Here is a 26,041-nt window from a genome sequence, read left to right on the forward strand (position 1 = left end):
GTGAAAGAAGGAACTTGGCGGCAAGAGTTCAGTTCCTCTACAGCACCTCCGCAGGAGAAATGAAGCATTACAAGGGTCCCTTTTGAAATGATTGAGCTGTCCTCAGGACGCATAGACATGCTGGGTCCTCCAGAGCAGGAAAGACAACTTGCATTGAGTGGGGGTACCGAACAGGAGACACCCCCACCCTTTACATTCATATCCTTAAGTGCTGCATATTTAAAGGGTTTTTTTAAGGCAGATAACCTTTTATAGAAGATTTTAGTCTTGACCCACCGTCCTGAAACTTCTTTGATATTATGGTCACTGTTTCGATGGCCGGTACCTTGCCGACGGTGTGAACTTGTAACACATTAACATTCCCCCTTCTCTGCGAGTCCAAGCTGCGGACGACCCTCCCTGATCCTAAACGTATTTCAGTATCTGTAACTGAATAGAAGGGTTTTCGAACAGCCTGTTCTAATGGTCGCCTGGCCGCGAGCCAAAAGCCAGTGAATAAGCCTGTTTGTAAAATACAGAAACCGAGAACAGCTGCAGCAATCAAATTTGATAAAAACAGAGAACTTTTTTTTTTTTTAAGTTTAGACTTTTTCTTACAGGAGCGGCATTTGTTCTGCAAAAAAACAGGAGCATAAAAGCAACGGAGATTAAATAATGAAGCAGATAGGGAAATATTAAAAAAAAAAAAAACATTATTTTATTGGGGGTGTTCAAAAATGCATCTTGCAGTGCTGTATATAAGGATATTGGGGGCTTGGTGTTGTTTCGCCTGCTGCTGAACACCCCCCCCCTCCCCCTACAAAAAAAATAAATAAAATGCAAAAACAGCAATATTGTCCTGTCTTCAGGAGCGCCTTGCTCCTCTGCCTCTCTTGTCTTCGGGAGCGCCTCGCTCCTCTGCCTCTGTGCCTCCTGCTTTTCGGGGGTGGTGGTGCTCCTGAAGATTGACAGGTGAGACCAGCGGCATCTTTGTGTGCGCTCTCTGCTGCTGCTCTGCTTCTGTAGCACTGGAGGGACGTAGGGACACTTCAGCTATTATCTTTCCAGCTTCAGAGCAGCACTTACAAGCTGTACAGCAAAACAGCTTGCAAGCGCGCACCCCTTGTCAAGGAAACCGGCCACTCTATGGACTGCAGAGGTGGCCGGTAATGTAAACAATGAGCAATAAACAGCATTAATAATCCTTCTGGAGGACAGGAAGGTTTTTCTAATAAGAGGGGGGAAAACAAAATCGTGACAACCCCATTTAAAGGAAAAATTTAGCAAATATTTAAGCAAAAAGTTGGGTAACTTTATAGATTTTTTTTTACTTAAATGTTTTTATATTGATTGTAAGTCTATCTGTGTTATATTCTCCATTTAGAAACATAGCTGGAAACAGTGGTGTAAGTAGAGTTCAATGGGCCCCAGGCAAAATTTGGACCTTGACTCCCAACTCCATGTTGGTTAGGTGTATATGCTATTGTTGTGTTCTAGATCCTATAAACACATACGTGTTCACCCCCTAAGGAATGACAGTAATCTCCCTCATCCTGGTTCTTTCCTATAATAATATCCCCCATACTTGTATAATGTCCCCCATCCTGGGTCCCTTCCTGGTGTAATGTCCACACCTGGCTGTTTCCTGTAATAATCTCCGTCATCCTGGTGTCATGATCCAGGCCTGGTTTTGTTTCATGTTATTCTCTCCCTGGTCTGGTCTTGCGGGGGATAACCTTCTCTGCCTCGTTGTGGGTGCTGTGTGGCTATTTCAGTCTGCTGTGGCCTGCAAACCAATGTCAGTGAGAGTTCATGCTCCCAGGCTAGAGCAGCTGACCCCTTGTTTCCGTGTTTTGTCCTCTGCCCATTTACTCTGTTCCCGTGACTTCCCTTTCCTGCCACCCCGCTTGTCTTAGTGTTCGCTCGCTGTGCTTGGACCTCTTGGTATGTGACCCAGCTTGTCCTCTGACCTGTTTGATTGTCTCTCATCTCTGTTATAAAAAAATACATAACATGAGATACGGCCTTCCCAAAACCCTGTCTGATGACAAATGCACACTTAGCAGGATGCAGCAGGCCTCCACTGATACAGGCTAGGAGCGGCACAGGTGCAAACTACTTGATAAAAACAACCACCCCAACCAAACATTGCAGGGGTTGGCTGCCTAGCAGAAAAAAATGCACATTGATATAACTCACATAGGACGCCAGTCACACTGATAGGTGTGGTGCACAGTGTCTGTATGCAACCTATTGATGACGCCCCTTGTATTAACAGGCGGGCTGCCCAGCACTATAAAATGCAGCGCACAGTGAAAGACGCCCCAGAAAAACCTAGCCAACATAAAGAGGCCAGGCCACATCCTGCAGAAAAGGATATGATATAGTGCAAAAAAATGCATGCATATGATAAATACATACACTATATGAGGTATTGGTTTAATATTTTGGCCAAAATAAAGTAAGCCCGCAACCCAACGTCAAGGGTCCCCATAATATTGCGGGTCCTAACACTAATATCAAAAACCGCTGACATAGAAAAAACTCAGAAAAAAATACATACCATGAGATACGGCCTTCCCAAAACCCTGTCTGATGACAAATGCACACTTAGCAGGATGCTTCAGGCCTCCACTGATAAAGGCTAGGAGCGGCACAGGTGCAAACTACTTGATAAAAACAACCACCCCAACCAAACATTGCAGGGGTTGGCTGCCTAGCAGAAAAAAAATGCACATTGATATAACTCACATAGGACGCCAGTCACACTGATAGGTGCGGTGCACAGTGTCTGTATGCAACCTATTGATGACGCCCCTTGTATTAACAGGCGGGCTGCCCAGCACTATAAAATGCAGCGCACAGTGAAAGATGCCCCAGAAAAACCTAGCCAACATAAAGAGGCCTGGCCACATCCTGATGATCATCTCTGTTATCTCTGCTCCCGTCTGGCTCTGACTTCTGGCTTGTATTTGACCACGTGTATTCCTGTGACCTCTGGTACTTCTTGTCCTGACTGTTTCTGACTCAGCCCGTCTGACCACTCTTTCGCCACCAAGTGGCACTTGTGCTGCTGCTCAGTGGTGTTGCGCTGTGTGTGCAACCTCTCTTCCCTCACCAGCATCCCCTGGAGGAGGTTGCGCTATACCGCACTGCAGCAGCATTACATGTGGCCCCTTCCTATAATAATATCCCCATACTTGTATAATGGCCCCCACCCTGGGTCCCTTCCTGGTGTAATGTCCACACCTGGCTGTTTCCTCGAATAATCTCTATCATTCTGGCCCCTTCCTATAATAATATCCCCCATACTTGGATAATGTCCCCCTCCCTGGGTCCCTTCCTGGTGTAATATGCACTCCTGGCAGTTTCCTGTAATAATCTCCCTCATCCTGGCCCCTTCCTATAATAATATCCTCCATACTTGTATAATGTCCCCAATCCTGTGTCCTTTCATGGTGTATTGTCCACTCCTGGCTGTTTCCTGTAATAATCTCTGTCATCCTGGCCCTTCCTGTAATAATATCCCCCATTTTTGTATAATGTCCCCCATCCTGGGTCCCTTCATTGTATAATGTCCCCCATTCTGGGACCCTTCCTGGTATAATGTGTACAATCCTGGCTGTTTGCTGTAATAATCTCCATCATCCTGGCCCCTTCCTGTAATAATATCCCACATCCTGGTATAATGTCCCCCATCCTTGCTCCTTCCGGTAATAATGTCCCCCATCCTGTGACCCTTCCTGGTATAATGTTCCCCATCCTAGGCCACTTTCTGGTATAATATCCTCCATCCTTACCCCTTCCAGTAATACTGTCCCCATCCTGTGCCCCTTCCTGGTATAATGTCCCCCATCCTGTGCCCCTTCCTGGTATAATGTCCCCCATCCTGGGCCCCTTCCTGGTATAATGCCCCCATCCTGTGCCCCTTCTATTCTTCTCCATCACATATTAAGAAGAAACTAACAATTATTCTTACCTTCCTCCACCACCACGACATGTGGCATCTTCTGTAACCAGGGAACAAGCTGGCAGCTGACTTTGGTGTGCCAGCACAGGCAGCACATGATGTCATTGCCATATGCCTTCCGTCACTGGCAAGCCGATGTCTGATGCCGGCCTCTGATTGGCTGACAGTGTCTGTTGCGGTGGAGCGGGCTGGCAGGTCTCTGTGCCACAATACATTACAGCTGAATGTGCGTCAGAGGACACAAATCCAGGTTAGATAGGTGGTGGCATCAGAAGGGCCGTCTCCTGCACCCTTTATGACCATGAACATTACGCCCCTGGCTGACTATTTGTTATCTATTTTACTTTATCACCGTCACCCAACAACAATAGTCTTGCTTTTGGCATATAATAATAAGGGATTGTCCAAGATTTGAAAAAAAAGGGTTTGCTTACTTTCTTGAAAAACAGCGGCAGTTTGTTCGCAAGGTGTATTGTACATGGTATTATATATATCTCCCTTCTATTGACTGGAATTCTGGACCCGGCCTTGGACAAACCCTTGAAAGATGAATTTTCGTAGGCTATGTGCACATGTTGCGGATTTCCTGCGGATCCGCAGTGTTTTTTTTTCACGCAGAAATGCCGCAGACCCGCAAGTGATTTACAGTACAATGTACATCAATAGGGGAAAAAAAATGCTGTGCTAGTGGTGCAGAAAAATATGCACCGAAAATGCTGCAGATTAAAAAAAGGAGCATGTCACTTCTTTTTGCGGATCTGCGGCGTTTCTGCACCCATTGACTTCCATTGATTCAGTCAGATCTGCAGCAAAACCGCAGGACCTGCGGTTTTGCTGCAGAGTTGGTGCGAGAAACGCTGCAGATCGGGAGGGGGAAGAGTTTGTGGGCAGAGTGTGGGTGGAGTCTATGTGTGTGGGTGGAGACTGTGTGTGTCGGGAAGATGTGCATGTCTGTGTGCAGGTGTTTGTGTCTGCGGTGGTCTGTGGATGTTTGCGGGGCTGTGTGTGTGTGTCTGTGTGTGGGGGTCTGCGGGGCTGTGCGGGGATCGTGGGGCTGTGCGGGGGTCTGCAGGGCTCTGTGTCTCTGTGTGGGTGTGTGTTGGTGTATGCGGGGCTGTGTGTGTGCCGGAGTCTGTGGGGCTGTGTGTGTGCGGGGCTGTGTGTGTGCGGGGGTCTGTGTGTGTGCGGGGCTGTTTGTGTGCGGGGGTCTGTGGGGTTGTGTGTGTGTGCGGGGCTGTGTGTGTGCCGGGGTCTGTGGGGCTGTGTGTGTGCGGGGCTGTGTGTGCGGGGGTCTGTGTGTGTGCGGGGCTGCTTGTGTGCGGGGGTCTGTGGGGCTGTGTGTGTGCGGGGCTGTGTGTGTGGGGGGGTCTGTGGGGCTGTGTGTGTGGGTCTCTATGTAGGCAGGCATCGTACGATGGGACTTCTAGTTCCATCCGGCTATGCCTGCTACAGTGACAGCTAGCCGGATGATGGGACAATAGTAGTCCCATCTTCCGGCTACTGTGTTCAAGTGTAAAAAAATACAAACGCATACACACATATACAGTACAGACAGTACATACATATAGACATACAGTACATACAACATAGAGTACATACTCACCAATCACCTAGTTCCTGAAGCCCTCGATTCTGCTGTAAGAAATATAAAAATAATAAACCAACAATATACTCCCTGATCCGCAGTACTCCATGTAATAACGAGTGATCCACGATGATCTCCCATGGAAAGCTGTCACATCAGCAGATGCGACCACTCTCCAGGGGCTCTGGGATACAATGACGGAAGGTATCCTTCTACACTGTATCCCTCCGCCTCTGTGAGTACAGTATAGTTCATACTGTCACTTGCGGCACAGCTGCGTGGGAAAATTCTCACGCAGCAGTGCCATAAAGTGACAGCAATGAACTCATTGAACCCTCAGCGATAACACTGCAGGAACCATTGTCTCCTGTCAGTGTGTCACTGGAGGCCTATAGAGCTGTCACATCTCGTGATGTGACCGCTCTGTAGGGGAGATTGTTGTGGGACACTCGTTATTAATTGGACTGTGTCAGACAGGGAGTATACGGTTGGTTTTATTATTATTATTTTTTTATTTTTTGCAGGCGATCGAGGGCTTAGGGGAATTAGGCGTGGTTGTAAGTATGGTGAAATTAAGAATATTAAAATACTTTTTCTGGTTGTGTCTTTTTTTTAACTCTTTCACTACTATAGGATTAGTAATGGATAGGTGTCTTATTGATGCCTCCCCATTACTAACCAGGCTTGATGTCACCTTACAATACAAAGGTGATATTAACACCTTATTACCCTATATGCCACCACTACAGGGCAGTGGGAAGAGAGAGGCTAAATGCTGGCTGAGAGCTGGCATTTGTAGCCGGGGGGGCAATATCCATGACCCCTCTCTAGGCTATGAATATCAGCCAGCAGCTGTCTGCATAGCCTTTCTGGCTATAAATTATAGGGGGACCCCACGTCATTTTTTTGGGGTGGTCCCCCTATTTTAATAGCCAGTAAAGGCTACATATACACCTGCGGGCTGATATTCATAGCCTAGAGTGGGTCCATGGGTATTAATCCCTTCCCAAATCCCAAATATCGGCCCCCAGTCGCTTGCTTTCCCACTCTGGACTTGAAAATTGCACGGGAGCCGCACAATATTTTTTTCCATTTTGTTAAAATTAAACAGATATTGCATTTAAGGCCGGGGTCACACTTGCAAGAAACTCGCATGAGTCTCGCACCTCAATACCTGGCGCTGCCGCCGGCACTCAGACCAGAGCATTCAGCTGCATAGAAATACTTCTATGCAGCCGCACCCGGTCCCGAGTGCTGCTGGCAGTGCCAGTTATTGAGGCGAGAGACTCGTGCGAGTTTCTCGCAAGTGTGACCCCGGCCTAACGAAGATTTTGTGTGTGTGTCTTTATTTAACTCTCTATGTACCATTTTATTATATTTATTACTAAACATTGGGCTTGGTATCTATCTATCTATTATCTATCTATTATCTATCTATCTATCCATCTATCTATCTAGCTATCTATTATCTATCTATCTATCTATTATCTATCTATCTATTATCTATCATCTATCTATTATATCTATCTATCTATCTATTATCTATCTATCTATCCATCTATCTATCTATCTATTATCTATCTATCTATCTATCCATCTATCTATCAATCTATCTATTATCTATCTATCTATTATCTATCTATGATCTATCTATCTATCTATCTATCTATCTATCTATCTATCTATCTATCTATGATCTATCTATGATCTATCTATCTATCTATTCTCTATTATCTATCCATCTATCTATCTATCTATCTATCTATCTATCTATCTATCTATCTATCCACTGTATCTATCTATCTATCTATTATCTATCTATCTATCTATCCATCTATCTATCAATCTATCTATTATCTATCTATCTATTATCTATCTATGATCTATCTATCTATCTATCTATGATCTATCTATGATCTATCTATCTATCTATCTATCTATCTATCTATTATCTATCTATTATCTATCTATCTATTATCTATCATCTATCTATCTATTATCTACCTATTATATATCTATTATCTATCTATCTATCTATTATTTATCTATCTATGTAAACACTATTCTTCAATGGAATATGTAAATGAAGAGGTTGGACAAGAAATGACATCACAATTTTTTTTTTTAAGTATATTAGCTTTATTTAGGTTACAAAAACACAGACAAATCCGCATGAAAAAAACGCAGCAAATCCACACCTGCGTTTTCTGGCAAGAGAGGGAAGAATCTGCACAGAAAATTAGGGTTAGATCCCGGGAGTGGTGACTTTACCATTTTAAAACATTGGTCACAATTTGTCATTTGCATTTTTGTTATGTAACTTTATTTTTTCCTTGTCTTGTAGTATTCATTGGCATTTTTTGTGCCAAATTCTTCAAAAAAGATGTACAGGTATTGATGTATTTTGTACACAAAGATGCTGATCTTTTACCTTTTTTTCCACCTTTTTAGAGCAGAAAGTTACATGATCCTTTGAAATGTCGCCGATAAGTCTTCAACTGCACAAAAATACGCTTGGATTTTGTTTGACATTAGGGCACTGGAGTTCTGTTGCGTCCAAATTTTGCTACAAATTTTGTAAAGTCGCAAATGATAAATTAGGCTAAAACATCTGGATACGGAAACCTGCGGCCACGTTGTAAAACAGCAAAAATAAAATAGACAAAACCAAATGAAGACAATGTACAAAAAGGCAAAAAGTAACGAATAAGACACAACTAACAAAAAAGTCACTATTAGACACAGTTTTGCGTGAAGAATGAAAAAATAGAGGAGTTCTGTCTTGTTATTAATATTAATGCCTTTTTGGATTGCAAAAAAAATTCTAAAACGATAGAAAGAAGTGGATAATAAAAGAAATGGTAGAGGGGGAATGGATGGATGCTTTATTAAAGGATGAGATCAATTTTCCCAAATTCTCAATTTCTTTACTTCTCCATCAGTTTCACATTTGCGGCAAATAACAAATTGATTCATCCTTGATTGAGCTGGCAGAACGGGAGGAGTATAAACGTGAACCTAAAAATGTTTATCACTTTTTTCCAGCAAGCATCTCTCACTTTCCCTGCAGCACTCCCAGAGGGGATACAAGGAATTACATGGTGTCCACTGCCATCAATGTGTAATGCAGGATAGTTTAGGTCCTCCAAAGAAAGAGGGACGCTCTCTGTAACCGATGGAGGTTGCTCCTCTCAGAATGCCATGATCGGGTATTAGAAAATGGGTTTTCCAAACTAGACAACGCCTTTAAACATCTTATTAATTAATCTGAATTTATTTAACTTCTCTTTTTTACTTTAATAGAAAATCAGTCTGTCTATTTTTCCCCCCCCCACCCAAAATATATGATGACATATTGCTAACACATGCGGGAAATGTTTTCACAGGTCCTTTTTATGTGCATTAAAAGTCCACTAGGAAAATAAAGTAACAGAAAAGAATCTTGTTTGGGTTCCTTGCTAAATATTATGAGACTTTTCACCGCATGATTAATTATACTTCATTAAGACTTATGAGGTGAACCTGAAACAGCTGTGGACTTAATGTTCTGAGCTCGGAGCCAGAGCCGTGCCCTCTTGTCATTCGGTTACTAATTTTTGAGTTAAGTAATTTTTAAGTTCAGTCTAGAAAAAAAATAGGGTATTCTGGGCAGTAGACGGAACCCCGTACAGTAAAAGGGCCCCTCATTATTAACCTGAGATATAAGACTGGCTTCTGAAGAGGAGATTTTTCTGTGTTCAAAGGATACTTTGGATAAAATTTGAAGCAAATGCTGCGGGACAATTTTTTTGATGAGTTAAACTTATTAAAGACTTCCCCAATATTTGGCCTACAATTTGTATGGGTACACCAGCCAAAAAAGAAAAAATCACATTCAAAACATAAGTAAAAAAATAATAATTGGCAGCTACTGAAATCAGTCTGGACTTTGCTCCTGAACCAGATCTTCCAAAAGGAATTCTTCCAGCATGAGGAGAAAGCCACAATCTTGGGGGTAACTTCACTACACTTAGTCATATCACAATCAGTAATAAAAATTAGGAATCTTGCAGTTCTCACATCGGCCACTGGAGCTTGTTTAGACTCTTATTTCACGTTGTTTCAGGAAACAACACATGTACATAGCCCAACGCTATCTTTTGTATTGAAGTCTCTAAAGAGTGCGTGCATAGGTCATTGTGAAGGAAAGGGGAGGAGGTGAGGTGTGATATCACCTATTATGATTTGTGGGTCTTTTGGTATCAAGTGTGAAGAGTTCTTATCAGTCATTGTAATCTTTACTTTGCTGGTAATGAACCTGCTGAAAATAACCTTTCTAAAAGGACAGGATGTATGAGTTTAAAAAAAAAGTTAAAGTGGCCAGTGTGAAAATTCCAAGATTACAAATTTTTTAGGTTGAGATATTAGCAAGTAATTCATTGTCCCATTTTTCGTAAAAATACATGGAACACAAATATTTACACAAGAGGGTCATATTCTGATGATAGCTTACTTTAAAGGAGTTATCACGGACTCCTCTTGAAACTGTGTGCCGCCACAGACATCAGCTGATTGTTGCGGATCCAGCTGGGAATGTTTTGTTTAAAAATGAGTGAATCTACCGCATTTCACTTTTGGCAGATCCACTTGTATCGGGTGACAGATTCAATTCGGTCTGAATCAAAGGGTACTTGATTGTCAAAAAAAGCATTACTTTTTTCTCAGAATTTTCTCCAAACCCGAAAGCTTAATAAGCTGTGAGGAGTTAAAAATTAAAAAATACCACAGTATACTCATCTGTCCTAAGTCTCACCTGGCTCCTTACACCGTCTCCACCGCCATTCAGCTTTCCGGTCCCGGTTCACAAGTCTTCAGTGCTTCTGGTGCACAGACACATTGGGGGCAGCGCACATAATTGACGCTAATGATACGTGTATGTTCTGCATGACCGGGGGGGTCTCAATGCTGAAAGAACCAAAGACCAACACAGAAGACCGGGGAACTGCAGCTTGAGGAGCCTAGTGAGCGAACTGGTGAGTATAGTAATGGGGAGTTTATTTTAATCCCTTCCTGGTCCTTATAAAATTTCAGGAAAATGGCAGATTTGCGTGATTCTACTAGAATCAGAAATTTTAGAGAAATTTGTAGTGAATTCGATTAGTGTTCAAATTGATCTTCTCTACTTGCCATTGGATAGTCACTGGCTGACCATGTAACATATACAACCCTAAACCATGTTCTTATAGTTTTAACTCTTTTAGTTCCTTTATACTTTTATATCCACTTTTCTTCTTTTGTTCTGCTGCATCATGGGGGGGCAGAACACTAAAATCGGTAGCAGTGCCGGACTGATCTGTCACTTGATGGACTTTAACAGCACCTGATGGAACCCACTGACTATAATGGGATTTGTTAGTGTCATGATCCAGACCGGTTATTGAGTCCTGTCTACCCCTTTCCCGGTCTGGTCATGTCAAGGGTTAACTTTGCTCTGCCTCATTTGGGGTTCAGGTTTGCTATTTAGCTCCGCTGCATCCTGCAGGCGGTGTCAGTTATATTTTCTGCCTACGGTGTGAGTAACTAACTCTGGTGTTATCCTGATTTGTCCTGCTTCCTTAGCTGGCTTTGCTCCTGTCTGTTCCTTCCTCTCACCATGTCCCGACTTAGTGTTTCCTTTTGTATTTGGATTTCCCGGTGTTTTACTCGGCTTTGGTTCTGACCTGATTTCATCTCTTGCGTCTGGTACTGCGGCTTCTGACTGGTACTGACCCTCTGGCGCCCCGCTGACTCTGCATTTGGTGTTTTCTCTTTGTACTGTGCTGCACTCTAGGTTTTGACCCGGCTTGTTTGACTATTCTGATACTACCCGGTGGTAGCCTCGCTGCAGCGCTGTAGGTCTGCTTTTTCCTCCCTCCACTCTATTGCCATTAAGTGGAGCTTATAACATCCTGCATAGCTGCAGCGTGACAGTCGGGTTTCCATAATATTCACCATTTTACATGTCAAAATCAGAGTTGAGCAAACAGATTTGCATCTTTCAGGTCCTATAGTCAATTCAGTAAAAAACCAAAAGAGAGTTCCCGATAGGGTCTAGGCAAGTGACCAATATAAGGGTTAATAATATAAAATAATAACCACCAATAATATAATGTAAATGCCCAGAAATCCCAATGAGAAAGCAAGCGGGGTATTTAATGAAAATATATAAATTTATTGCACGTATAAAGGTATACAGATAAAAAAAAGGGCGTAGGGTAAAAAGACAACTAAAGAGTATCGGCCAAAAGAAGATGGATAAATGCCGACCAGAGAAAATGACTGTTTGGTCACCGGTGTCACAACACTGGGCACAGTAAACATAAATACGCCAAAGCACTATAAAAATCCTGCCATAAGAGGATACATAATTGTTGTGAATTCTGTTGGCAAGCTCCCTCCTGTGGTCATGAATGGTACTTCGGCTGATTCTGTCCATGGGCTTCCTCTGGTGGTTGTGAGTGGAGCTGCGGCTTCTGAGTTTCCTTCCACAGGTTACGAGGTTAATTCGTTAGCTGGCTGCTCTATTTAACTCCACTTAGATCATTGCTCCATGCCACCTGTCAATGTTCCAGTATTGGTCTAGTTCTCACCTGGATCGTTCTTGTGACCTGTCTTCCCAGCAGAAGCTAAGTTCCTGCTTGTTTTTCTCTGGTTTGCTATTTTTCTGTCCAGCTTGGTATTTTGATTTTTGTCTTGCTTGCTGGAAGCTCTGGGACGCAGAGGGAGCGCCTCCGCACCGTGAGTCGGTGCGGAGGGTCTTTTTGCGCCCTCTGCGTGGTCTTTTTGTAGTTTTTTGTGCTGACCGCAAAGTTACCTTTCCTATCCTCTGTCTGTTCAGTAAGTCGGGCCTCACTTTGCTAAATCTATTTCATCTCTGTGTTTGTAATTTTCATCTTTACTCACAGTCATTATATGTGGGGGGCTGCCTTTTCCTTTGGGGAATTTCTCTGAGGCAAGGTAGGCTTTATTTTTCTATCTCTAGGGCTAGCTAGTTTCTTAGGCTGTGTCGAGTTGCATAGGGAGCGTTAGGAGCAATCCACGGCTATTTCTAGTGTGTGTGATAGGATTAGGGATTGCGGTCAGCAGAGTTCCCACGTCTCAGGGCTTGTCCTATATTATTAGTAACTATCAGGTCATTCCGTGTGCTCTTAACCACCAGGTCCATTATTGTCCTTACCACCAGGTCATAACACATAATATCAGAAATAAGCAAAATCAATGGCTATGGTAAAAGTACACATAACCTACTGAACGCTAAATAGGCAAGATAGTACAAAAAAATGAGGTGCATACGAGCAGTCCGCAGTAAAGGAACACAGTAGAATCATTAAATAGATTATTTACCTTCGGACATAGTGCAAGCCTTGTGCTGGGGCACCGGTGAGCCACACAGAAGCCTCGACGTGCGTTTCACCGTCCTCGGCTTCGTCAGGAGGTTCCTATAGTCAATTCAGTAGTCCGTGGCTACCGGACCAGAGCCCTGCAAGACTCCTCTTACCTCTTGGCATCCCCAGTGCCTCTTCTGGTTAGTTAGGCCTGTTTCAATATCATGAACAATAATGCTAAAGCAGAACACATGATACCACAGCCATATAATTGGGAACATTACTAAGACATAATGTCTAGAACGCCCCAATAAGTTCAGGACACTCTGTTTCAATATCATATGTGCATCATGCTATAATGTTGACTTTGTTGGACTATAGGTGCTGGGGATGTTGACAGGTAGGAGGCAATTCACAGGGCTCTGGTCTGGCACAGGTTACCGATGTGCCTGCAAATATAGTTGCTGAACTCTAGGCACAAATGGCTCAGCATGCATATGTCTGTTGTTCTTTTGTGGATCAACAACAGAGGCTAAGAACACAAACTTTAACTCCGACGTGAACACAGCCTCAGCTACCATAAGTATGCCTTGAAGAAGCTCAGTGCATGCGAAACACCTGTCTGCTTTTTTATTATCTTCTGACTGTTGTTTCTGTGGATTGAATAGGGCAAATGTGGATTTGAAGCCGGCGAGTGTCGTGTCCATCTTTCTCTTCCGGATTCCAAATGTAATTTTAAAGCTGAACAAAGTAAAACATAAACTTAAAATAAATGCAAGATAGAGTTTAACTACGGTCCCCAAAACTAAGTGACCTAAAAAAAAAAAACTTTAGATGTAAACTTTGGGCATTGTCTTCAGTGCTAAAACTTTGTCTTTATGAAGCTGTCCGGAGAAAAGCTCATTTCCATGTAAATTGTCAGCAGGGCAAAATATCTTCAGTTACACGCTGCAAAGAAGAAAAAAAAACAGAAAAAAACAAAAACCTTCATCCGAGCCTCCACCAAAGATATTTACATCTGCATAAAATTTAGACAAATTGATTCATTTCATTCTGAAAGTGTCCAGCTGGGAGCGAGCGTGCATTGTCGATGGCAGATGTGTACGGGGACAACGTCATATATTTGTATTATATCAAATTGAGTTTACATTGTTCACTTAGAAATTGGTGTAATATTCATTGTTAAGTGCATTAAATGGCGGCTTTCAATATTCTCCCTCTATCCCAAGATTTCAAATTAGTCACCCATGCATAATTTCCCTTTTTAATCAAAAATCAGTTTTTACAGCTGACTGGTTTTAATTATTTCCCATGTCTTGCAATGTGTTAAAGGGACATTGCACCCGTGAGCATACGCTCAAGAACGGTCATGGTCACTGTTCATACTGAGCAGCATATACAGTAGTTGTACCATAAAAACATGGTAGGAAATGTTTTTGTAGTTTTGTGACTCCCAATGTCTCTTGGGATAAAGCGATGATTTTCTGCTCTCTTGGCGTGAGACGAATATGTATGTATAGAGGTGTTATCGGACATTGTACAGGAGGAGGAGGTGAGCTGTGATGGCCATACACTAGACCTGGTCTTCACCTGTCTCTATCTAACTTCACCACCTCCCTTCTCCCTTTATCCGTCCACCATCTGCTCACTTTCTCATCCCTGTCCTCCTCACCTGTCACCCATGTCCAGCGACATGCACACCCCCGCAGAAACCTCGCACACCTAGACTCCTACACGCTCTCTGACTCTATCCTACCACTGGCATCCATACCCTCACTCCACGACACAGTGCCACTACTTTCTACAATGCCACTCTCGCATCAGCTATTGACACAGTTGCCCCTCTCGTCCATGGCAGAGTGTGACATATCAATAGAGAACCCTGGCACAATAACACCACTAAAAAGCTCCGGCAAATGTCCAGGGTTGCAGAGCGGCGTTAGAAGAAAACACACTCGCAAGACGACTTCACTGCATTCAAACAGGCAACACTCGCATTTAAATCTGCTCTCACCTCTGCTAAACAGGCCTACTTCACAACCCTCGTATCTTCCCTATCCTACAACCCCAAACAGTTATAGAAAACCTTTAACTCCCTCCTCCGCCCCCCCAACCTCCCTCATCTCTGCTGAGGACTTTAAAACTAAGATCGACCAAACAAGGCATGTCTTCATTGTTCAACCACCACAACCCCTTTGTATACCAGACCAATGCCCAAACCCCATAACCTCCCTATCCAACATTACTGAGGGGGGCTTAATTGTCTCCTCTCCAAATCGCACCTCACCACCTGTGCGCTCGACCCCATCCCATCCCATCTCCTCCCCAACCTCACCACCACACTAATCCCATCCCTAACCCACCTCTTCATCCTATCACTAACTTCTGGCACCTTCCCTTCTGCTTTCAAACATGCCACAATCACGCCTATCCTTAAAAAGGCAACCCTCGATCCAACTGCTATGTCCAGCTATCGCCCAATATCGCTGCCCCCATTCGCTTCCAAACTCCTGGAGCAGCACGTCCACTATGAACTTTCCTCCCACCTCTCATCTAACTTGCTCTTTGACAATCTACAATCTGGTTTCCGCCCCCATCACTCAAATGAGACAGCCCTGACCAAAATCACTAATGAGCTACTCACAGCCAAAGCTAACGGACAATACTCTGTACTCCTCCTTCTAGACCTGTCCTCTGCTTTTGACAGTCGACCACTGCCTCTTACTACAGATCCTCTCCTCCTTTGGCATCAAAGACCTCGCCCTGTCCTGGATCGCCTCGTACCTTTCCAACCGCACATTCAGCGTCTCCCACTCCCACACTACCTCCTCATCCCACCCTCTCTCTGTTGGAGTCCCCCAAGGCTCTGTTCTAGGACCGCTACTCTTCTCAATCTATACACTTGGCCTGGGACAACTCATAAAGTCTCATGGTTTCAAGTACCACCTCTATGCTGATGACACTCAGATCTACCTTTCTGGCCCAGATGTCACCGCTCTGCTGTCCAGAATCCCGGACTATCTGCCATATCCTCTCCTCTTGCTTCCTCAAACTCAATGTGGACAAATCTGAACTCATCATCTTTCCTCCATCCCATAGATCTTCCTTACCTGACCTATTTATCGCAATTAACCCATTACTTGCCAAATTAAAATTTTTACAAGTACGGATTTTTCAGAAAAGGGAGTCCCAATATTCAATTAAAAATGACAATGACATGATTTCCTATTTTGAAAACATTCATTTTACAAACACAACACAAAAAATTGGACCTAATTATAAAAATTATAAAATCTTAGTTGCTAGAAGCTAAAGATTAGGCGTCCAAAAAAAAAGACATTGGTAGAAAATGGGTTAACGACATCATGCTTTCCCCCATACCGGAAGTCCGCTGCCTCGGAGTAACTTTCGACTCTGCCCTGTCATTCAAAATGCACATCCAAACTCTCTCCACCTCCTGTCGCCTCAAGCTCAAAATTATCTCCAGAATCCGTCCTTTCCTCAACCGTAAATCTACTAAAATGCTTGTGCATGTCCTCATCATCTCCCGCCTTGACTTCTGCAACATCCTTTTCTGTGGCCTCCCTGCTAACACCCTTGCACCTCTCCAGTCCATCCTTAACTCTGCTGCCCGACTAATCCATCTCTCTCCTCGCTACTCCTCCGCTTCCCCCCTCTGCAAATATCTTCACTGGCTCCCATTCCCTCAGCGTATCCAGTTCAAATTACTAATACTGACCTTCAAAGCCATCCATAACCTGTCTCCTCCATATATCTCTGAACTAATCTCCCGATATCTTCCCTCACGTAATCTCCGGTCCTCCCAAGACCTCCTTCTCTCCTCCACACTTATTCGCTCCTTATCCAATCGCCTCCAAGACTTCTCCCGAGTATCCTCCATCCTCTGGAATTCTTTTCCCTCACACATCCGACTAACAACCACATTCGGATCTTTCAGACGGAACCTGAAAACTCATCTCTTCAGGAAAGCCTACAGCCTGCACTGACCCCGCTGCCTCCTCACCACTACCGGACCTACCGCCTCACCAACACCGGAGCTCCTGCAACCCCCAACCTATTGTCTCCTTCCCCACCATCCTGTAGAATGTAAGCCCGCAAGGGCAGGGTCCTCGCCCCTCTGTATCAGTCTGCCATTGTTAGTTTGTTTACTGTAAGTGATATCTGTAACTTGTATGTAACCCCTTCTCATGTACAGCACCATGGAATCAATGGTGCTATATAAATAAATAATAATAATAATAATAATCACCTATTGTGAATGGTGGATCCTGTGTTATCTACTGTATATAGAGGTGTTATCAGTCATTGTACGGGAGGAGGAGGTGAGCTGTGACATCACCTATTGTAAATGGTGGATCCTGTGTTATCTACTGTATATAGAGGTGTTATCAGTCATTGTACAGGAGGAGGAGGTGAGCTGTGACATCACCTATTGTGTACGTTGGATCCTGTGTTATCACTGTATATAGAGGTCTTATCAGTCATTGTACAGGAGGAGGAGGTGAGCTGTGACATCACCTATTGTGTATGGTGAATCCTGTGTTATCTACTGTATATAGAGGTGTTATCATAATTTATCAGTCATTGTACAGGAGGAGGAGGTGAGCTGTAACACCACCTATTGTGAATGGTGAACCCTGTGTTATCTACTGTATATAGAGGTGTTATCAGTCATTGTACAGGAGGAGGTGAGCTGTGACATCACCTATTGTGAATGGTGGATCCTGTGTTATCTACTGTATATAGAGGTGTTATCAGTCATTGTACAGGAGGAGGAGGAGGTGAGCTGTGACATTGTCTATTGTGAATGATGGATCCTGTGTTATCTACTGTATATAGAGGTGTTATCAGTCATTGTACAGGAGGAGGAGGTGAGCTGTGACATCACCTATTGTGAATGGTGGATCCTGTGTTATCTACTGTATATAGAGGTGTTATCAGTCATTGTACAGGAGGAGGAGGAGAGCTGTGATATCATCTATTGTGAATGGTGGATCCTGTGTTATCTACTGTATATTGAGGTGTTATCAGTCATTGTACAGGAGGAGGAGGTGAGCTGTGACATCACATATTGGATCCTGTGTTATCTACTGTATATAGAGGTGTTATCAGTCATTGTACAGGAGGAGGAGGTGAGCTGTGATATCACCTATTGTGTATGGTGGATCTTGTGTTATCAGCTGTATATAGAGGTGTTATCAGTCATTGTACAGGAGGAGGAGGTGAGCTGTGACATCACCTATTGTGATTGGTGGATCCTGTGTTATCTACTGTATATAGAGGTGTTATTCATTGTACAGGAGGAGGAGGTGAGTTGTGACATCACCTATTGTGTATGGTGGATCCTGCGTTATCTACTGTACATAGAGGTGTTACCAGTCATTGTACAGGAGGAGGAGGTGAGCTGTAAGATATCACCTATTGTGAATGGTTGATCCTGTGTTATCAGCTGTAAACGGTGGACCCTGTGTTATTTATATATTGATGTTATCAGTTATTGTAATCCTGCCGGTGATGATAAGCTGCTGACTGCTGAGATGTGATTTCTACAGAACACTAAGTATCCGCATAGAATCCTCAGTGAATACTGTAAGATTTCAGATTTTTTTTTAATTGTAGTAACATAAAAAAATTAGGAAAAAAACACCAAATGCATATAACACAAATATTTGATATTAACAATGTGACCAGTTGTCAACATTTCATACAGAACACAACAATGATCTCCTGACATAAGAAAGATTATATTATTTTGAGCACAAGCTGCATATGGGCTGCCAGGACCAGAGAGGAGACCTTTACATTGGTGCAGTTTTAATAATTCAACTATATTAATAACTTGTATAATTTGCATAATAATTTGCTGTTTAAGCATATTTAGTAACATTTTTGCTAACTACACAAAAATATTATTTTTCTTTTATTAACAGTATAATATTATTGTTCTATTTATTATTTAATTTTAAAACAATCAGCAAATGATCACATTTTTATTACAATTATATTATTTTGATTATTAGTGTTATTATTATTAATATAATAATAATAATTATGATATTTTATATAAATTTCTGATAGTGAATGAAAAAAAAAAGAACTAAAAAAAAAAGACAACTCATTTATTTTCCCAGAGCAGCTGAAACAATGCAAGGAAGTGGGCCGACCATCTCCCCAGTGACTTTTATCCGGGGATCAAGAATGAGTGCAAAGGGTCAGATGTACTGTGTGCACCATTCACAATGTGCTGACATCGGCCGTCATTCATGAGAGCATGCTTTGTGTCCCCGTAGCACTAATATGAGGAGACACGTGAAGTCGCTCCGTTTATGGAAGAGGCCAGAAGAGACACAGAGCTGTGAAAACATTCCCACACACTGTATCCACTCATTGACTGTGAAACCCTGCAAAACTCTCATTCACAAATCCTCTACAATGCATTCCCTTAAAAAAAAAAAGTAGTCTGCATCATCTGGGACAATCCCCTCTTGCAGATCACTCCTCATTCACTGGCTTTTAATAAAGGGGCTTATTTTTTCAGACCACTGTATAGGGAGCACTGAATTAGAGGAAACAGATGCGGAGGTTTACATGGGGCTGCAACATTTTTACAATTGCATGGAAAAGTTTTCTGAGGTTAAGACAAAGGTCATGGGGGCCAGCAAACAATAAAATGTTGTAGGCAACTCCTAAAACCACTGCGGGATATTGGTGCACCGCACATGTCTGGGAGAACTGTCTGATATTCCAGCTTTAATTATTTGAGTCAGAGATGTAATAACCTGCACAACCTGTGGACAGGTGTAGCACTGTTTTTGAGCCAATTTTAATTTTTGACAACTTTAAATGCCTGGTGTAGATATCTGCAGGGTAAGTGATGAATAGTGATGAATGCACGGGCTTGGATCAGGTGTTATCATGCTCGTGTGCTAACCAAGTGTCTACTGTACTGCGTGCTCAAAACATATGTCATAGTCCCCGAGGCATCAAGTCTCATAGCTGTTCAACAGCCACAACACATGCATGGATTGTCTGTTTGTTAGGCAATCCTTGCATGTGTTGCGGCTGTCAAACAGTATAATTGTGATTATTTATGATGTACGAGAATAATGTTTGCTAAACTTACGTATAAAATGAATAAAGAGATAAAATGGTTATTTGAAGATTTGAAGGATAAAAATGTGGTTTCATAGCTATTTCTACTTCTTTTTTAGACCTAAGTGATCAACTTTTGGAAGTAGTTGGCTTGGAAGGAGCAATGGAGATGGGACAGATTTACACAGGACTGAAAAGTGCTGGGAGGCGTCTTGCACAATGTTCCTCTGTGTTTATAAGGTAAGATTATTATTATTTTTGTTATTTTTATATTTATCAATAAAAACATGCTTGAATGAAAATTTATGCGGCACCGTAATGGGGTCAAATTCAGCCCCAGTTTTTAAATGAGACTGAATTTTGCTGTTATTGTGCCAAGAAAATTTTTGTTCTGTTATAGTGTCTCCAAAACTTTGTAATGTATCTTATTAGGGCAAATTGTCATCTCCCTCACCTTCCAGAAGTCTATATTTCAGCTCTCCCAGCTTGAGGATCTTTGTAAATATTCCAAAACTTTCTTGGTCATCAAATAATTGGTATATGTAGCTACAGAATATTTATTTCTATGCTTCTTCGATTATGCAGTTATAGAAAAGCAGAGGGAATGTGTATCTGTTTGACTAAAGGCCCCATTATACATTAGATAAAAAATGGTCAAACCCACCAAATTCAGCAGGATATGCCGTCCATCTAATATGTTCAGGGATCTGCATCTCTGCAACAGAAATAATCGAATGCAGTTGGATGCGGTAAATCTGCATGGATCAGTTAACACCTGTGGATTTACCTGCATGATTAGAACGCAGCAAAAATACGCTGCGCCCAAAGCGTTACTTTTTCCTGATTGTGGAAACGTAGCCCTATAGAGAACACACAATCGCTTGGACGGGCAGACCATTCCTATAATGGGATTCGATCCACAACTATCTAATGTGCATATCCATCTTAAGAACAAGCAGCACATCAGAAAAAGCTAAATCATTCAGCAACAGAGGAAATAAGACATTTATAGAAACCAGCAAGGGTTAGAGATATTATTTATCTACTTGGTATCCACCCTGACATGTTATATTTAAATTTACCTTGTCTTTATTCAAAGGACCAGCAAGTCTCTTCCTATGCAGATTGATGGGGAACCCTGGATGCAGACTCCTTGCACGGTAGGTCCATTTTTCAAAAACTTTACCTTTTTTTATATCAAAGATTAAACTACTCAAAAATAGGGCTTATTTAGTGGTTTAAAGTAAAATGTGTCAGATGCGCTCAAAGACAAATACTATTAAAGGGACTCTGTCAGCACAGAATGACTGTTCAAACCAAGTATGGATGCTCAGCGCACCTTCTCAACTGCTTTAATAAAATAAAAACAAAATCTTCCCTTAGTTACCAAGTGCCTCAGGTTTTGCAAGTCAGTTTGGTTTAAGAATGACTAATACTGCAAACTCAGGGACCTCCCTCACGGTTAATTTAGCTTGATTATATTTTTTTCATGATCAGTTGGAAATATTTTTGGCTACTATGCAAACCTGCATCAGTCATCTAAATCCTTCTTTTCTCAACAAATTTACCTATTACATAGTTTTCATACCTAGAAAAGAGGAATAAACAAAGTTGTGAATTAAGCTGGATTTTGTGTTTAAAAGTTTTTATCAGTTCATCGACGATATGGCACAATGAAAGGTGTTATGTAATCTGAATATACGATACTGAGGGGTAACTGACATTATAACAACTATGATCAGTGAATCTGATGACCATTTAAGGATTATGGAATGCAACTGGACTCCCCTGATGGCGGATGATGGGGGGCAAGAAGAAACAAGCCTGCTGGATTTTCATATTCCTGATCCTTCATGTTCACCAAACATAAGAGGTGGTAGCCAGTGGCTTCTCGTCTCCTGTTTCGGTACCAAGGAAGTGTTAAACATTGTCATTGACTCAAGACAAATTTTCATCAAGAACATAGCCATACATTTAATCAGTTGGATCCTACCATCAAATCCCAAATAAATCAAAAATTTGCTAGATTAGCCCCTTTCCTCTTCTGGATTGCCAACCTTCTCCAGCTGTATCTTCTGTCTCGCATAAATAAATGGTGATTCACTAATTACAGTATGTCAATGTCACATCACATTTCTCTACCATTTACCTCCCAGCAGAGACTATCTCCAAGAAAACGTTACGCAGTATAAATTACAACCAGGCTGAATTCCTCATTTCAGATTCCTTTCGTAAGCACTCTCTCAGATTGTTCGGTTATTTACAGCCGAGGAAAGGTTTTGCGGCTCAATAACATTCATTCCGATGCCCGGCTCTGAAAATGTAGACTCAATCTCATTTTAACAATATGAAAACACTAGAAACACCCCTAAATTGAGGCGACTATAATACAATAAATCATTACTCTTGAGTCCCAAAAACTCCTTTTAGATCCTGCTAGTAGACTTTTCGAGAAATTAGATAAGATAAAGACAGATTATAAATGGGACTGAAACCGTCGGACGGCAAGTATGTCTACTCCAAAGGTTACAGTACTAACAAGAATTTATTTTCTTAGGGGGGGTGGAGGCTACATTATTTAATACTAATCATTTGCTGTTTGGTTGTGAACTGTGGCACTTCAGGGTTGTGATAAAGTAGAGCTGGGCTCCTCATAGCTTCTAAAAAAAAACCCTACCTAAAAAAAGTATGGAAAGGTACCCCAAAGGGTACAGCCATACATCATTTTGCATATGAAAAGTATAGCGTAACGTTTTTGTAAATATATTCATAAGGAACATCCCCCCGGTAAAATCCTATATTCCTAGGATGTAATCTATCAGGGTTAATATGTTGTCCACCTGGCTGGGATCCTCGGGGTACTAGATACCCTAATAAAAAAATTTCAAGCAGAACTTACCAATTGGAAGCAACCTCAAAGAACTTTCCTAGAGTCTTACCATACTATGTTGATTTGACATGGTTCTGGCCCTTAATACAATTTAAATGGTTAAAGATAAAAATTTGATTTTTTTTTTTGTATTTTTGACCCAGGAGACCCCCATGTTGCCCCCACCTCACATACGAATCAATGCAAGCTGTTTGCCTTAACTGGAAGCCTCCATGAGATATTGGTCTGAAACAAGACCAGGGTGGATAAAAACATATCTTTGGCTAAGATTCATCTCTTCTACTCATCCCTCGCTGATGATTTTAGGTGCACACAAATTGTAACATAGTAACATAGTAACATAGTAACATAGTTAGTAAGGCCGAAAAAAGACATTTGTCCATCCAGTTCAGCCTATATTCCATCATAATAAATACCCAGATCTACGTCCTTCTACAGAACCTAATAATTGTATGATACAATATTGTTCTGCTCCAGGAAGACATCCAGGCCTCTCTTGAACCCCTCGACTGAGTTCGCCATCACCACCTCCTCAGGCAAACAATTCCAGATTCTCACTGCCCTAACAGTAAAGAATCCTCTTCTATGTTGGTGGAAAAACCTTCTCTCCTCCAGACGCAAAGAATGCCCCCTTGTGCCCGTCACCTTCCTTGGTATAAACAGATCCTCAGCGAGATATTTGTATTGTCCCCTTATATACTTATACATGGTTATTAGATCGCCCAATCTTTGCAGATGTTGTCCTGAGTGGGATTAGAACCCAGGACTCCAGCGCTGCAAGGCTGCTGTGCTAACCACTGAGCCACCGTGCTGCCCAAATTGTGCTTGCACTCATGTTAGGGGCAGAGCTGTGATGGCCACCACCCAGAGGCAACGCCAGGTTTAGAGTTTTATCATTTCAGCTGAGTGACTAAAACATCTCGAGAGAGCTCTTCGGTATCCGTTCATCAGCATCAGTGATGTTTACCACCAGCATCGGACTGGGGTGTCTGGGGCCCACAGGAGGAATTGACCCTAGTGGCCTACTCTACAATTATATGTAAAAGCTTTTAGCCGATATCCCTGTTATAGCGGAGCATTGAGTGTAAAACACAGGCAGCTCCTGCACATCTACTGTGCGCCACCATAACTGGGATGTACAAATATGAGCTTTGAGCTTTGCCCTGTGCCTCAAAAGTAGTTTTCACCCACACATGGGATATTGGCACACTCAGGAGAAATTGAAAAACTATTTTTGGGGTCCAATTTCTCCTGTTACCCTTGAGAACATAAAAACTTTGATGCTAAAAGATGATTTTTGTGGAAAAAATGTGATTTTTAATTTTCCATCTCTACGGTATAAATTTATGTGAAGCACCTGGGGGTTCAAGGCGCTCAACAAACATCTAGATAAGTCCCTTGAGGTGTCTAGTTTCCAAAATGGGGTCACTGGTGGGGGGTTTCCACTGTTTAGGTATATCATGGGCTCTCCAAATGCGACATGGCGATCGCTCTCGATTCCAGAACAATTTTACGTTCAAAATCTCAAATGGTGCTCATTCCCTTCAACCCTGCCGTGCGCCTAAAGAGTGGCCTTCCTCCACACATGGGGTATCGGCGTAGTATGGAGAAATTGCACAACAACTATTATCATTTTCTCTTGATACCCTTGAGAAAAAAAAAATTGTGTCCGAAGTAAAATTTTTGTGAAAAAAAGTTAAATGTTCATTTTTTCCTTCCACATTGCTTCAGTTATTGTGAAGAACCTGAAGGGTTAATAAACTTCTTGAATGTGGTTTTGAACACCTTGAGGGGTGAAGTTTTTACAATGTTTTCACTTTCAGGTATTTTCTGTCATATAGGACCCCAAAGTCACTTCAAATGTGAGGTGGTCCCTAAAAAAATGGTTTTGTAAATTTGGTTGGAAAAATGAGAAATCGCTGGTAAACTTTTAACCCTTATAATGCCTAACATAAAAATATGTTTAAAAATTGTGCTGATGTAAAGTAGATATGTGGGAAATGTTATTTATTAACTATTCTGTATGACATAATGCTCTGATTTAGGGGCATAAAAAGTAAAAGTTTTTGACAAATTTTTGACAAATTTACAAATCAGTGGGATCCATTGAAGCATTCCAGAGTTATAACCACATAAAGTGACAGTGGCCAGATTTGAAAACTAAGGTCTGGTCATTAACCTACAAAGTGGCTTGGTCCTTAAGGGGTTAAGGAATGACAAAAAAACATTCAAAATCAAAGAGAAATTGAAGTTTACATGAATACATTTTTTAAGTAACATTCTTTCCTGCATAATGACTTGTATAAAAGGCAAAATTTAAAAGGATTTAAAAAAAATAATTTAAGTAAATCAAAATTGAAATTTTTATTAAAAAAAGTACATTTCAGTGTAATTTATGAAGCAAGCAAGAACTGCCAAAAATGTGTGGTAAGAGGGACTCAGATACACACTGTATTAGACATAAAGGAGGGCCTCATGCACACATTTTGTTCAAATTATCATGTACTGGTACTCCTAGACTCATAAAGGCTGTGCAAATCCTGCCAAAAATTACAAGCATAGTCATCCATACACCCTTATAGGCACCAACTGTAGTACCTCATTCAGATATTGTAAGCAAAGTATAGATGTGGTATTCCTACACTTCTAAATGTTATAAAACCAAAAACACATGGGCTACTTGCACAGTGAACAAGTCTGTAGAAACCTGTTCACACCACCAAAGAACTTGAAGACACAAAAGCGCACAGAGAGGTAAAAAAATACTCTTTTGTAAAAAAAAATCACAGTAAATAAGCAAGTGCTAGTCAAAAGATGAAAAAATACAAAAATACAGGGTATTTAGTTAATACTTTTTTTGCAAAAAAAAGTATGTTAAGCTGCTCCACCAATCGCCAAGGTATACCCATAATAGAGCAGTCCTATCTAATATATATAATCCCTATCTGATGTATTTAAAAACCTGATCATCTGTATAGTACCTGTATGAGCAGGGTTCAGAGAGAAAATATCCATGTGGAACTTGCAGGATGGAACAGCTACAATGCAAATGACCCACAGAGGAGTGGTTGACTCCCCAGTCTAAATGTTATGCAGAGTGCTAAGCCAGAAAAAAATTACAAGCAGGATCATCCATACACCCTTGAAGGCAACAACTGGAT

General features: G+C 41.8%; 1 protein-coding gene across 3 annotated transcripts in view; it reads left to right on the forward strand.

Moving 5' to 3' along the window:
- DGKB (diacylglycerol kinase beta) overlaps nucleotides 1–26,041 on the forward strand; it is a 790,513-nt gene that overhangs the window by 690,686 nt on the left and 73,786 nt on the right. For all 3 annotated transcript variants that reach the window (XM_069729311.1, XM_069729309.1, XM_069729312.1), the window contains exons 23-24: nucleotides 20,110–20,230; nucleotides 21,090–21,150. In XM_069729311.1, coding sequence (XP_069585412.1) covers nucleotides 20,110–20,230; nucleotides 21,090–21,150 — 182 coding nt within the window. The remainder of the gene's footprint in view (nucleotides 1–20,109; nucleotides 20,231–21,089; nucleotides 21,151–26,041) is intronic.

This window comes from Ranitomeya imitator, chromosome 6 (genome assembly GCF_032444005.1).
Source record: "Ranitomeya imitator isolate aRanImi1 chromosome 6, aRanImi1.pri, whole genome shotgun sequence".
Classification (NCBI taxonomy): Eukaryota; Metazoa; Chordata; class Amphibia; order Anura; family Dendrobatidae; genus Ranitomeya; species Ranitomeya imitator.